Source organism: Vipera berus (genome assembly GCF_964194415.1).
Source record: "Vipera berus genome assembly, chromosome: 1".
NCBI lineage: Eukaryota > Metazoa > Chordata > Lepidosauria > Squamata > Viperidae > Vipera > Vipera berus.
Window position 1 is genome coordinate 10,160,057 of NC_138202.1, and position 15,045 is coordinate 10,175,101.

Genomic DNA, 15,045 nt, shown 5'->3' on the forward strand with positions numbered 1-15,045 from the left:
CTTGTCTCCACTTTTTCTTTTTTTAAAAAATGCTTGAATTTCTCGTAGGACCTTCTAAGCTACAAGTTACTTTTGGGGTTGAACAGGTAGTCCTTAACTTACAACAGTTCATTTAGTGACTGTTCAAAGTTACAACGGCACTGAAAAATGTGACCTATGACCGTTTTTCACAGTTACGACCCGTGATGATGTGATCAAAATTTAGTTGCTTGGCAACTGGTTCATATTTATGACTGGTCATGTGGTCCCCTTTTTGTGACCTCTTGACAAGCAAAGTCAGTGAGGAAGGCAGATTCATTTAACAACCGTGTTACTGACTTAGCTGCAGTGATTTGCTTTACAACTGTGGCAAGCTTGTAAAATGGGGCAAAACTCACTTAAATGAGTTTAGCAACAGAAATTTTGGGCTCAATTGTGGTCGTAAGTCGAGGACTACCTGGTATTGGTGGCCAAGAGCCATTTTCCTATTTCTCTGTTCTGCCACTTGATAGATTGTGCTGTATGATTCTTTGAAGCTCACGTGCCTGTCAGCTACTTACCCAAAATGATTCCTGCTTAGTGCCTACACACACAGAACAAAACACAACCAGAGAAATGTGGGATCAGAAAAGGGTATTTCTGATATCCCCAAAGTTCTTCAGTCTTGAGGCCATATAACAACTTTTAAATCCACCAATTCTTAACTTTTTTTTAAAATGCAGCCACTTCTCCCTTAAGTATGAAATGGCCCCTCATTGCTGACTCCATCTTGTTTCTGATAAAACACAAAAGAGAGTGCTTGGATTCCCCTTTTCATGCAGTCATAGCATGTCATTAACCAGGACATAATTGGCTTGTGTTGCAATGTTAAAATAATTTGTTGTAAGGGAGAAAATTCCAAATTTATCAATAGGATCTGCAGGTAGATAGGCTGGTGTCTGTCTGCGCAAACTTAATGGGTTATTTATTATTTGTATATTGCCCAATTACAAGAACTCCCAGGAAATTTACATTTGTCAAAATATCAATTACTCCAAAGGGACAAAGCCACCAACCTTATCTAGTGTCCCTAATCCAAAGTATCTGTTATTACAGATTTTTAAAAAATCTGTGAAGCAGCCTTATCTTAAACCATCTACTAACCACTAGGGAGGGAAGCATCACCAGAACCTCAGCTATTCCAAAAGGATTGTCCCTAGCTATTCCCCTAGGCCTGGAAGTCAAGCTATAAAGGGACCCCTTGTGTTGTTATCACCTGTTGGCAGTCAGTGCAGTCCTCACACAACTAGAGTTGTTTTTTTTTACCCTCCAGCACGTAACAGCTGCATTTTGTTCCGTTTGCAGTTTCTGGATAGTAGCTCTACCCCAGAATAGCACTGAAGGTTTCGTCTCCTTTTGCCCAGGTGTCTCATTCCAGGAAGAGCTCCACCTGCCCACCTACCTACCCACAACACCTGTGAAAGTAGAACTTCCAAGCCACACCGTTTAGATAGTCCTCGACTTATAGCAGTTCGTTTAGTGACTGTTCAAAGATGCAAGCATTGAAAAATAGCGACTTGAGACCATTTTCACACGATCATTGCAGCATCCCCATGGTCACGTGATCAAAATTCAGATGGTGAGCAACTGATTCGTGTTTATGACGGCTGCAGTGTCCCGGGGTCGCGTGATCCCCTTTTGCGTCCTTCTGACAAGCAAAGTCAACAGGGGAAGCCTGGTTCACTTAGCAACCGTGTTACCAGCTTTAGCAATTGCTGCGATTCATTTAATAACTGTGGCAAGAAAGGTCGTAAAATTGGGCAAAACCCATACTTAACCACTCTTGCTTAGCAACTGAAATTTTGGACTCAGTTATGGTCGTAAGCTGAGGACTGCTCGTATTCCTCCAGGGAGGGTGCCACCCCATTCAGAGTCACAACTGGAGCCGAGAGTGAATTCAGCCACTTCTTCCTAATCCAATGCGTTGACAGAACTTCCGTTGCATCAGTAACTCAACGTAGGGTGGAGCTATATGAATGTCAGCAATACACCAAGATCATACCCTAAATCATCAGTCGGACTGATTTTATGCAGATGTTGAAATACTAGGGAAAATAAACTATGCAACTATCTGGTTGATTTTTTTTTCCCCTTCCACCCATCCAAGGCAACTTCCGTTTCAGGAAGTGAAAATGCTGTAGCATATTCTCAACCTTTACAAGCAGCCCAGAAGAATACATTGAACGATGGAATTAAAAGCTAAAAACTCAAAAGTGGCAATGCTCAGGCTTCTACTGTACTTCCGAAATGGACCCTATTGTAAGATGTTGGGTGAGTCATCTCTTCAGATCCTGCCTTGGGCAAATTTGAACAACACCATCTGCTCAAAAGAAGTCCACAGAACGATATTCCTGCTGATCCTTTTCCAAAAGAGAGCAAGCAGCTCTAAACTAGGTTTCTGGGGCATAATCTCCCAAAGTAATCAAGAGAGAGAAATCTTGATTCTTGCTACTCTTACACTCTTACTGCCATGGTGTAGGTTCAGTCATGAGCTTCTATCCACATTTGGTCAAGTTCGTTTCTAACTTCTCTCAACTAGTGCTCCATCACCGCTGTATTTTCGGGAGCTCCTTGGTAAACCAAGGCTTGGTGAACAGAGAAGTCACCAATAAAGGAGAATATTTGTAGCTCGGTTGAAATGAGTCCTTGATGCTCTCTGAGCTTGGTTGTTCTCTTGCAGATGTTGCATTACGCAAACTAGGTAACATCATCAGTGCTAGTCCAAGTCTTATGTGGACTAGAAAGTGATCTAAGTATGGCAATGGATGAATGACAGCGCCCTCCATCATCAGATCAAATGCCATTCACTCAAGATTAAAAATTGGCTTTGGTGTACTCATCTAGTTGCTGCTAGCCATCCTGCTGAATTGTAAACAAGATGTTGCTTTTTCACACCAAAGGTCTGTCTAATCCCACATCCTAGAGAGGTTTTCAAATATAGATTGGACAACCATTTGACTGGGATGATATAAGGTCTGCCTTGAGCAGGGGGTTGGACTAGAAGACCTCTGAGATCCCTTCCAATCCTGTTATTGTATGTTCCTTCTCTCTGTGCTTTATTCTATGTTTTAAGACTTATACAGGAAAACAAGAAGAAACCTGATGTTACATATAGGGAACGGTTGCTGGAATTGGGTATGTGTAGTTTAATGAAGAGAAGGGTGAGGGGTGACATGATAGCAGTGTTCCAATATCTCAGGGGCTGCCCCAAAGAAGAGGGAGCCAAGCTATTCTCCAAAGCACCTGAAAGCAGGACAAGAAGCAATGGATGGAAACTAGTCAAGGAGAGAAGCAACCTAGAACTAAGGAGAAACTTCCTGACAGAACAATTAACCAGTGGAACAACCTGCCTCCAGAAGCTGTGAATGCTCCAACACTGGAGGTTTTTTAAGAAGAGAGTGGACAGCCATTTGCCTGAAATGGTATAGGGTTTCCTGCCTGAGCAGGGGGTTGGACTAGATGACCTCCAAGGTCCCTTCCAACTTATTATTATTACACCCTTCTATTAGCTGCCTTGAAGCAGTAGGTGTGAGCTTAAATGGACTCCAGAAGATGGTAGAGGACAGGAAGGCCTGGAGGAGCATTGTCCATAGGGTCGCGATGGGTCGGACACGACTTCGCAACTAACAACAACATTAGCTGCCTAGAAAATAATTTTCCAAGTTACTGTCTTTGAATCTGGAGGTACCATAAATATTTTGCAAGATTGCCATAATTTGTCCAGTTGAACCTGCATGAAAACGCAGATGATCTGCATTTTTTTTCTGCCCCTTTTTTTTTACTCCGTGTTCATGGCATATAGATGCAGAGATCAGTTTCTAGTGGATGAAATACCCCTGGGGATTATTGCAAATAATATAAAGCAAGTTATTTTGATCTGATCCAAGTGGAAATTTACAGGCAGCAACAGGGTATAAGGCTTCCTTAATTCTCAAGGAGCCATTATGATAATTTATGAGCCAAAGGCATAAGAGATGCACCAAGGAAGCTATTAAAAATAAGTAGGTCTAGAACTATTGTCATATGCTGCATATATAGGGAGGATATCAAAGGAGGATGCCTTTGATATCCTGATACTTACATGCTTTAAGCTTGTAATCAGCCATATACATCTAATACATAAATCTTATTAGAAGATAACAAGTGATTTTGCACTATAAAAGACAAGACACGAAAAAGGGCTGGGTGACTTTGGGCCAGTCACTCTTCTCAGCCCATCCCACCTCATAGATTTGTTATGCGGGGAGGGGGATAGATTATATATATTAAAAGTTGAGATCTTACATATTATTTAAACCAGGGGCCTTCAAACTTGGCCCTTTGATGACTTGTGGACTACAACTCCCAGAATTCCTCAGCCAGCAAGCCCGGCTGAGGAATTCTGGGAGTTGAGGTCCACAAGTCGGCCAAGTTTAAAGACCCCTGCAATACATAAATATATAAATAAATCTGCCACCCTTGCATGAATGCAAAAACTCTAATTAGAGTCTAATTGGTTTCTGTCATTTGGGCCTCAGAAAGACCACAGCTGAATCCAGCTTCCAAGTTGTTTTTAAAAATCCCGGTAATAGCGCCCTGAATCTTTTCCAGAATTAGCATTCCGGTGCTTGAGATTATACAAACGGTCAATAAAAAAAATCCTTATCCCATTTGTTATGATTACTTATGGACCATACAAATGGTCAATTTAAAAAAAATCCTTATCCCATTCGTTATTACTTTGGACCATACAAATGGTCAATTAAAAAAATATCCTTATCCCATTCGTTATGATTACTTTTCCATTAAGATAATATTGTCTTAAAGAAAAATCGCAGTGGTTAAAAAAAAACACAACTCAATACCGCCAAACAGTTAACTCTACCTAAACTTCTTTGGCGAGGTCCCGCATGCGCATCACGTCCTTTCCTAACTGTGGGCGGAAGTGATCGCTTCGAAGCTCGAGGGAGGGGAGGGGAAAAAAACACACACAGGGAAAATCGTCATTCTCGTGCGGCCGGAACTGGCGGTTCTCGCGATATCAAGAGCAGGTCGCGCGAGAGTTCGGCCTTTTCTCGGAGAAGACTGCGGCTAAGATGGTGCGTATAATTTTGAGAGGGTTTCGCTCGGGCTTTGAAATCTGCATCCATCCGACGGCAGAGAGAGGAAGGGCGGCCTTTGGGTCGCTTTAGGTCGTGAGAAAGGGATGAGAAGGGACGGGAAGGAAGGAGAACTGGGGGATAAAATGAAGAGAGATTAGCCAAAAGCCGAAGGAATGGCTGGCGAGCATTACGTGGGGCCCAGAACTAGCATCTCCTGCCAGAAACGCCCTTTGCCTTTGCGGCTGTCATAAAAAGCCTCAGAACAGGATGTCCTTCCAAAACCTCGCTCCCTGTTATAGGGGGAATCTGGAAAAAGCGTAAGAAAAAGAAAAAAGCGTTATCAGAGTTTTCCCAAAGCCAGAAAGGAAGGTGAAGGTTGCCATAAATAAATAAATAAATAAATGCTCCCAACGCACGCAGTTTGGATTTGATTCCTTGGGGCATTTTAATAGCATTTTTTTATTACTTGAATTCGCCTCTTGCCGACGGCCCACAGAGAAGGGGGGAAGGGAAGGTGTAGCAAGGGTGTGTGTGTGTGTGTGTGTGTAATAATAATAATAATGATAATCATTTGCAATAATCCCCAGGGGTATTTCATCCACTAGAAACTGATCTCTGCATCTATATGCCATGAACACGGAGTAAAAAAAAAGGGGCAGAAAAAAAATAAAGATCATTGCGTTTTCATGCAGGTTCAACTGGACAAATTATGGCAGTCTTGCAAAATATTTATGGTACCTCCAGATTCAAAGACAGAGTAACTTGGAAAATTATTTTCTAGGCAGCTAATAGAAGGGTGTAATAATAATAATAATAATAAGTTGGAAGGGACCTTGGAGGTCATCTAGTCCAACCCCCTGCTCAGGCAGGAAACCCTACACCATTTCAGGCAAATGGCTGTCCAGTCTCTTCTTAAAAACCTCCAGTGTTGGAGCATTCGCCGCTTCTGGAGGCAGGTTGTTCCACCGGTTAATTGTTCTAACTGTCAGGAAGTTTCTCCTTAGTTCTAGGTTGTGTGTGTGTGTGTGAGTCTGCCTGGCCGCGCCTTCTGAATTTTTTTCTTTTGGGGTGTCCATCCCACGGATCCGTCTGCATTTTGAGGGCAGTCCCACGCATTTTGTGGATTTCCTTCCCGATTGGAAATAATAAAGGAGGGGGGAAATAGCATTCACGGTGGTGGTTTTTTGGGGAAGCGGGTGGGAGTGGTGCAAGAATGTGGATCCATTGGAGTGATGTGAGAGCATGGCCTGTGTGCTTTTGGAGGGCAGAAGGATAAAAGTGGGCAGTTTCATGGCTGAGGATCTGAACGCCTGTAGGATCTCCTTATCCCAATAACATTTGTACATGTGTGGGTACACACACACCCAACATTAAGTGGGCCCATTTCATGCTCCCTCTCAAGGACCACCAATTTCAGGAATCTTCTCAATTGCAGAATACCAGAGTTGGAAGGGACCTTGGAGGTCTCCTAGTCCAACCCCCTGCTCAAGTAAGGTAACGGTAAAGGTTCCCCCCGCACATGCGTGCTAGTCGTTTCCGACTCTAGGGGCCGGTGCTCATCTCCGTTTCAAAGCCGAAGAGCCAGCGCTTGTCCGAGGACATCTCCATGGTCAAGTGGCCGGCATGACTAGGCACCAAAGGTGCACGGAATGCTCAAGTAGGACCCCCTATACCAGGGGTCTTCAAACTTGACCCTTTTATGACTTGTGGACTTCAGCATGCTGGCTGAGGAATTCTGGGAGTTGAAGTCCACAAGCCATTAAAGGGCCAAGTTTGAAGACCCCTGCCCTATACCATTCCAGACAAATGGCTGTCCAATTTCTGTTTAAAAACCTCCTTAAAACTTCTGGTGGCAGGCCGTTCCATTGATTAATTGTTCTCACTGACAGGAAATTTCTCCCTAGTTGTAAATTGCATCTCTCTTGGATAATCTTCCACCCATTACTTCTTCTCCTGCCCTCAAGTGCTTTGGAGAATAAGGTGACCCACCTTCTCTCTATGACAGCCCTTCAAATATCGGAAGAGTCTTACCATGTTATCCCTAGCTCTTCCCTTCATTAGGCCAGACATACCCAGTTCCTGCAACTGTTCTTCATATGTTTTAGCCTTCAGACCATAGTCATTTTGTTGTTGTTCTCTGCACTCTATCTAGAATATTACAATATTCTTTTCTTACAGGATTCTTTGTCAAATTGTATGCTGCCTTAAGAGCAGAGTGACTCTAGGTAACTTACAAGTAGGCATTTATACAAAGTAGTTTGCCCTTAGAGATCCAAATGGCCTTCCCTTCCTGGCTTGTAGGAAGTCCGTTAAAAGAACTCTTCCATCAGCCCCAGAGGCCACAATGTTATCACTGCTCCCTCTGATGAAGAATAGTACTTTAATTTTGGGTCCACTTAGTACTGCAGAGGTCTTCACACTTGGCCCTTTTATGACTTTTATGCACTTCAACTCCCAGAATCCCTCAGCCAGCATGCCTGTAGTAGTGTAAGTATCTTTTTCTCCCCACCCCTCCCTTTCCCCACCTTACTGTTTTATTCTTTCTTTATTATTATTTATGCGGAGTTGTTTATCTGAATTTACAATAAATGGGAATTATGTGCCACTGATACCTTTCCAGGTTTGGAGAGATTAATTATCTGTAAATAAATAGGATCGTGGCTGTTAGGCACCAATGGTTTAAGAAAAAAAGTAATGTTACAGTCTGCAATCAACAATAAAACTGAACTGAATTGAAATTGAATGGGGAAAGTACACGATAGCTTTGCCATTGCTAATTTGAGCACCACAGTTGGACAGGCATAACAGCTAATCAGAAAATAATACGGAAGTTGATTACATAGGTAGCCATGAAAGTGGCTATTTAGTTGAGGAATAGCAAAGGATGACAGAGATGAGGGATATAGAATTATGAGCACAGTTGGGACCAGAACTTACGTTGCTATGTGATAGGACAGGGGTCTTCAACCTAGGTCCTTTTATGACTTGTGGACTTCAACTCCCAGAATTCCTCAGCCAGTGTGCCCTGTGATAGGACATCAAGTGAGTCATGCCTGATTTTTATTGCCACAGTCGTTAAGTAGATCATGCAGTCTATAAGCAAAGCCAGTTTCCTCCATTGACTTTTTTGTTAAAAACCCCCAAGAACTGGATGATCATGTTAACATAGAACGCTGCCTGCAATCATCGTAAATACATGCTAGTTGCCAAGTGTCCAAATTTGGTTCATGTGACCAGAGGGATGCTGTGGCAGATGTAGGTATGAGGGCCAGTCATAAGTCACTTTTTTCAGCACTGTCATAACAAGTAGTTAAATGGTTGTAAATCAGGATTATCTGTGGACAGGTTGGTAGTGAGGTGCAGGTAGGGAAGGCTGATGGCCAGATAATGGGCTCACAGAATTAGAGAATAACAGTTTGAAGGGACCTTGATATTCTAGCCCAGGGGTCCCCAACCCCCAGTCCATGGACCAATACTGGGCCGTGGCATGCCAGCAGCCGGGCCGCACAAACAAGCAAACCCCCATCTGCGGGATGCAGGCAACACAGAAAATCATGCACCCTCCGGTCCGCAGAAAAACACTCTGGAACCAGTCGCTGGTGCCCAAAAGATTGAGGACCTGTGTTCTAGCCCAACCCCCTACTCAAGCAGGAAGCCTTATACCATTTCAGACATGACTGTCCAGTCTCTTCTTTAAATCCTCCAGTATTGGAGCATTCACTACTTCTGGAGGCAGGTTGTTCCACTGGTTAATTGTTCTCCCTGTCAGGAAGTTTCTCCTTAGTTCCAGGATGCTTCTCTCTTTGGTTAGTTTCCATCCAATGCTTCTTGACCTGCCTTTGGGTGCTCTGGAGAATAGCTTGACTCCCTCTTCTTTGGGGCAGCACCTGAGATACTGGAAGACTGCTATCCTGTCCCCCCTGGTCCTTCTCTTCATTAAACTAGACATCCCCAATTCCTGCAACCGTTCTTCGTATGTTTTAGCCTCCAATCCCACGAAGCATGATTAGCCATGATTTCTTACTCTGAATACCTTTCTAGTTTGAATAAATCGCACTTGGCTGAAGTCAGAGAATTTATTAAATCATAAGTCCCATAAATAATAGGTTGGCGTTAAAAACAAAGAGGTCCAGTTCACCTTACTGCTTCGCCGTATCTCAAGATGCGATTGTCCTGTGTTGTTTCTCTTTCTGCAACAGGCGGAAGTGGAGCAGAAAAAGAAGCGAACCTTCAGGAAATTCACCTACCGAGGTGTCGACCTGGACCAGCTCCTTGACATGTCTTAGTAAGATCTCTCTTCTCTCGTTTAACCGCCTCTGTTCCTTTGCTTCAGATTCGGCAGCCGGCAGAATGAAGGTTCAGTCTGAACCTGTTTAGCGATAGGATTGGGGCTTTAAAAGGTAGACCTGTTCCAGAAGTAGAACTCTGGAGCACAATCTGGATAAGAAGACTTTCGGAAAATCTTGAATCGGAAGTCGATTGGGGTGGCTGGATTGGAGAGAAAGATGCTCGTTGCGTTATTGATGGCGTTATTTTTTTTTAAGTCTCACGGACAATTTAGGATGAATGGTGGCTCTCCATGTAAAGAGTGGGAAGCATTGACGCTGATCCTGTCAGGTGCAAAGGATCAGGACCATATGTTAAGTTGTGTATTGCTATATAAGCCTTATACGCAAGAATCTGGTGGGCTAAAGTTAAAATCTGCATTGGCACTAGATAAGGGTGAAGGCCACAGGGTAAGCAACCTCGGCTCTTTTATGACTCGTGGACTTCAACTCCCAGAATTCCTGAGCCAGCCATGCTGAGGGGAAAGGGAGAGGTTTCCAAGCTGAACCATGCTGGCTCAGGAATTCTGGGAGTTGAAGTCCACGAGTCATAAAAGAGCTGAGGTTGCTTACCCCTGGTCAAGGGAATTCAAGGGGGCAGCTGGACTCGGATTGCTTGTGGCAATGTAAGGACTCTTAAGCTGATGACATACTTAACGCCATCCCCACCTGTGCCTGCTCTGCTCCTACAGATCCTTCCCCTTCTAGGATTTGGATCTCCTTCCGAGATCCACCCGATTTCCAATGGGAAACCCTTTTCGCCTTCCCGCAGGGACCCTTGGCTCATTCGCCTTGGGTTGCAGGCGTCACTTTTGACCTGATCGGACCTCTCTCCTCCTTTCCAGCGAGCAGCTGATGCAGTTGTACAGTGCCCGCCAGCGCCGGAGGCTGAATCGCGGCCTGCGCCGCAAGCAGCACTCGCTGCTCAAGCGTCTCCGCAAGGCCAAGAAGGATGCGCCACCCATGGAAAAGCCGGAAGTGGTGAAGACCCATTTGCGTGACATGATCATTCTTCCGGAGATGGTAGGCAGCATGGTGGGCGTGTACAACGGGAAGACCTTCAACCAAGTGGAAATAAAGGTGAGGAATTGGGCTGGGAGGGGAGGCAGAGATCCATTTTAGACGCCCCAAGTGACCACGTTTCTGCAGATAAGACCGTGGTGGCAAACCTATGGCACGCGTGGCCACGGGTGGCACACAGAGCCTTCTCTGTGGGCATGAGCACCGTCGCCCCACTCCTAGGCCTTCAGCTGGGTTTTATAAAACCTTTTCGGTTTAGGGCTCTGCCGCCATGTGCAGGAGAAAAAAAATTCGTTCAATCAAATCAATTTCAACTTCTCGCGGGGGAAAAAAAAGATCTCGCACAGTTGGAATTGATTGATTGAACTTTTTAGTCCCACCCAGTCTGCCGTTACCACTGCAGCCGCGCCCACCCAATGGGCCACACCCACCCGGCACCCGACGATACATAAGTGGGTTTTGGGTTGCAGTTTGGGCACTTGGTCTTTAAAAGGTTCGCCATCACTGAGATAAGACAAGCAGTTGATCAAAGAACACAATTCCTTAACCCCTGTTGGAAGTGGGACATCAATTGTGGCTGGGATTAGACCACCGTGGCCAACCTGGCAACTTTTAAGTCTTGCAGGCTACAGCTCCCAGAAATCCCAAGCCAGGATGGCGGGTTGGGGAATTCCGAAGTCCACAGCTCTTAAAAACTTGCCAGATTTGGACATCCAAGATTAGACTTTGAACCTTTATATGAGCAAGGAAAAGGGAGAAGTTACGTTAAGACAAAATTAGGTTTGAAATTATCTGGCAGCTGCACCAAATCCTGAAAGGACAGGATGCCTGATTTAATCCATTTTTGTTCAACATGGATTGCTTCAGTTGTCAACTGAGCGTCTTACAATCCCACTATCTATATAAACAAGAATAAGGAGTACATCAGCAAGATTTAACAAGTTTGCTGTCATCATTGCAACTGTTGAAATGTATCCATCGGATCATAAAAGCAAATAAGAAATTCATAGTTTGTCATATTTGAATGCCATAATTTCCCTCCAAATTCATCACCTGTGTTGCAAAACCACCTTTGCCAATAAATCTTGGGAATATTGTGAGGCAGTTTCTCTTTTTATATAAAGGTAGTCCTCAATTTATGACAATTCGGCTCAAAATTTCTGTTGCTAAGCGAGACGGTTGTTGGGTTTTGCCCCATTTTGCAACTTTTCTTGCCACAGTTGTTAAGTAAATTACTGCATTTGTTAATAACACAGTTGTTAAGTAACAGATTGTCACTTAACGATTATTAAGTGAATTTGGCTTCCCCATTGACTTTGCTTGTCAAAAAGTCTCAAAAAGTGACCATGGGACAGTGCAACCGTCATTAATATGAACCAGTTGCCAATCATCTGAATTTTGATCAGGTGACCATGGGGATGCTGCAGCAGTTATGAAAACTGGTCATAAGTTGTTTTTTTCAGTGCCATTATAACTTTGGACACTAAATAAATGATTGTAAGTTGAGGATTATCTGTGCTTTATTCTGAAGCTGATGAGTTTTTTGCATTAACAAAAAAAAGTGCTTTGGCATTCCTTTTGTATCCCTAATGCAAATTTGCTACCTGATTTATAAAACTGCTTTTCTCCATCTTCTTGAAAGACTCACCTTTCCATTCCTTTCCATTATGTGTTTCTTGGAAACAATATGCTTTTTTTCCACCCTCTTTCAGCCTGAAATGATCGGCCACTATCTGGGAGAATTTTCCATCACATACAAGCCTGTGAAACATGGTCGACCTGGGATCGGGGCTACCCACTCATCTCGGTTCATTCCTCTAAAATAAGAGCGTTTTGGGGAAGGGTATTTTTATGTGTAAATAAAAACATTTCCCAAACAGCTGGCTGGTCTATATCTTCACCTCAGTCATGCTTTTGAGTTTGTGGGATTTACAGTTCGTTATGTAGCAGGTAAGAGGACGAGAACCATAATATAACATGATTTTTTTTTCTCCATGGGGGAAGGAATGTAGTCAAATAAGACTTAATTTTCCTTCTACAAACAGAGAAGGCTGCCTGTTTGTCTACTCAGTAGCAGCTTCATGAGAAGGAGGGCTGTTTGTACAGCTGTTTGGTCACGCTTATATGTGGGCTTGTGCTACCAAAGTTCAGACCTATGGATAGCCCTTGATTTTTGACTGATTAGACCCTGGCATTTCCATCTTAAGTCATGACTGTAGGCTGAAGCGCCTACGTGACTGGCCCCGATTTTACAATTTTTTTTGTAACATTTAAGTCAGGGGTCTTCAAACTTGGCCCTTTTATGAGTTGTGGACTTCAACTCCCAGACTTATCTGGCTGAGGAATTCTGGGAGTTGAAGTCCACAAGTCATAAAAGGGCCCAAGTTTGAAGACCCCTGGCATAAATCATGGTCACATGACTGGAACCTTGCAATACACCATAAGATTTGTATGAACTGAACACCAAATTCCTCATCTGGATCTGGTTGTATTAACAACAGATTTGCAGGGAGTTCTTGACAAGTGGGACCAGAATTTTCTTTTCCTAAGCAAGACTGTTAGACGCAAATAGGGTGTGTGAGTTGCGTCCCATTTTATGACTTTTTTTGTCATTGTTAAGCAAATCACTGCATTTGTTAAGTGAATCGTGCAGTCATTAAAATAAGGTTTTCCACCATTGACTTTTCTTGTTGAAAGCTGGCTGGGAAGGTCACAAACGGTGATCACATGACCGTGGGGACGCTGCAACCACTGAAATACATGCCTGAACTTTGATCATGTGATGCTGAAATAGTTTAAACGTGAGGATCTATTTATGAGACCATTTTTTCAGCACCCTTGTAATTTTGAACGGTTACTAAGCAAATGATTGCAATTCAAGGATTACCTATAATGCAGATTTCTGGCAGAGTTTGGGCAGAAATGAAGCTTCTTGGATGAGAAGCAAAACAGCTTCAAAGAAAAAGTCAGTCTGTTTTTTGACAAAGGACCTTTGGGACAACCGTGGCCTGGATGACTGAGAATCTCCATAGACCCTAAGCCAGGATCTGATTTTCTCTGCACGAACCCAGCTGTCCATTTTAGGGCAAAGCCTTTGTTAAGTTTTATTAAGTGTGCTCCAGCTGCCCAAAAAGCCAATGCAGTGCTAGGCTGCATTACAGAGGGATAGAATCAAGGTTACGTGAATTATTAATACCACTTTACAATGCCTTGGGAAGGCCACACTTGGAATACTGCATCCAGTTTTGGTCACCATGATGTAAAAAAGATGTTGAGACTAGAAAGAGTGCAGAGAAGAGCAACAAAGATGATCGGGACTGGAGGCTAAAACATAAAGAACGGTTGCTGGAATTCGGTATGTCTAATGAAAAAAAGGACAAGGGGTCGCCACAAAGAAGAGGGAGTCAAGCTATTCTCCAAAGCCCCTGAAGGCAGGACAAGAAGCAACAGATGGAAACTAATCAAGGAGAGAAGCAACCTAGAACTAAGGAGAAACTTCCTAACAGAACAATTAACCAGTGGAGCAACCTGTCTCCAGAAGCTGTGAATGCTCCAACACTGGATGTTTTTAAGAAGAGACTGGACAGCCATTTGTCTGAAATGGTATAGGTGTAGGGTCTCCTGCCTGAGCAGAGGGTTGGACTAGATTAGTCATCTGGACAGGGCATTTAAAATCCTGCCTGGGTAAACCCACAGGCACTTTGATGGGGACGAAGCACCACAAAGTCCTGGTCTTTCAGCATGTTCTCCAACTTCCCTCGCAAGGCACCTTGTGCAGATAGTCCTCAACTTAACAACCATTCTTTTCTACCAACCGTTAACGGTGGCTCTGACAAAAGTGACTTAAGAACTGTACTTCTGCCCACTGCAGCTTCCCCCCACCCCATGGCCACCATCAGATTTCAGACTCTTTGACAACCGGCGTGTATTTAGCATGCAGCATCCTGGGGTCCGGTGGTCATCATTTGAGCTCTTCCTTTCCGGCTTCCGACAAGCAAAATCAATGGGGGAAGCTGGATTCACTTAACAACCACAGCAAAAAAAAGTTGTAAAATGGAGCACGACCAGTGGTGGGATTAAAATATGTGAACAACCATTCTGGGCCTGGGCAACAAAAAATTAACACTCGGTTGTGCCAAAGTGGTGCGAACTAGCTGAATCTCACCACTGGATGGATGGATACATACATACAGTGATGGGAATCAAATATGTGAACCACTGGTTCTCTGTGTGGATGCCACTTCTGGAAGTCCGTTCTGGGCCTGGGCAACAAAACATTAACTACCGGTTCGGCTGAATCCCACCACTGGATGGATTGATAGATAGATAGATACAGTGATGGGGTTCAAATATGTGAACCACTGGTTCTCTGTGTGGATGCCACTTCCATTCTGGGCCTGGGCAACAAAAAATTATCCACCAGTTCTGCCGAAGTGATGCGAACCGGCTGAATCCCACCACTGAGCACGACTCACTTAACTGCAGTGCTAAAAAACCAAATTCTGGTCCCAGTCCTGGTTGTAAGTTGAGGACTACTTGTAGATGATCTCCAGACCAGACGTAGAGGTGAAGATGAAGACTCCCAAATAATCAGACCCCCC

General features: G+C 43.9%; 1 protein-coding gene across 2 annotated transcripts; it reads left to right on the plus strand.

Moving 5' to 3' along the window:
- The first annotated feature begins 1,576 nt into the window (after positions 1-1,576).
- On the plus strand, positions 1,577-12,323 carry RPS15 (ribosomal protein S15). Of its 2 annotated transcripts, none has more exons than XM_081313643.1 (4): positions 1,577-1,597; positions 9,299-9,384; positions 10,270-10,504; positions 12,157-12,323. In XM_081313643.1, exons 1-4 carry the CDS (start codon positions 1,595-1,597, stop codon positions 12,268-12,270), a joined length of 438 nt encoding a protein of 145 aa, XP_081169769.1. In that variant the 5' UTR covers positions 1,577-1,594; the 3' UTR covers positions 12,271-12,323. The 2 variants fall into 2 exon arrangements, with proteins under 2 accessions (XP_081169769.1, XP_081169768.1); XM_081313642.1 differs by lacking the exon at positions 1,577-1,597 and adding an exon at positions 5,021-5,096.
- Positions 12,324-15,045: the final 2,722 nt, after the last annotated feature.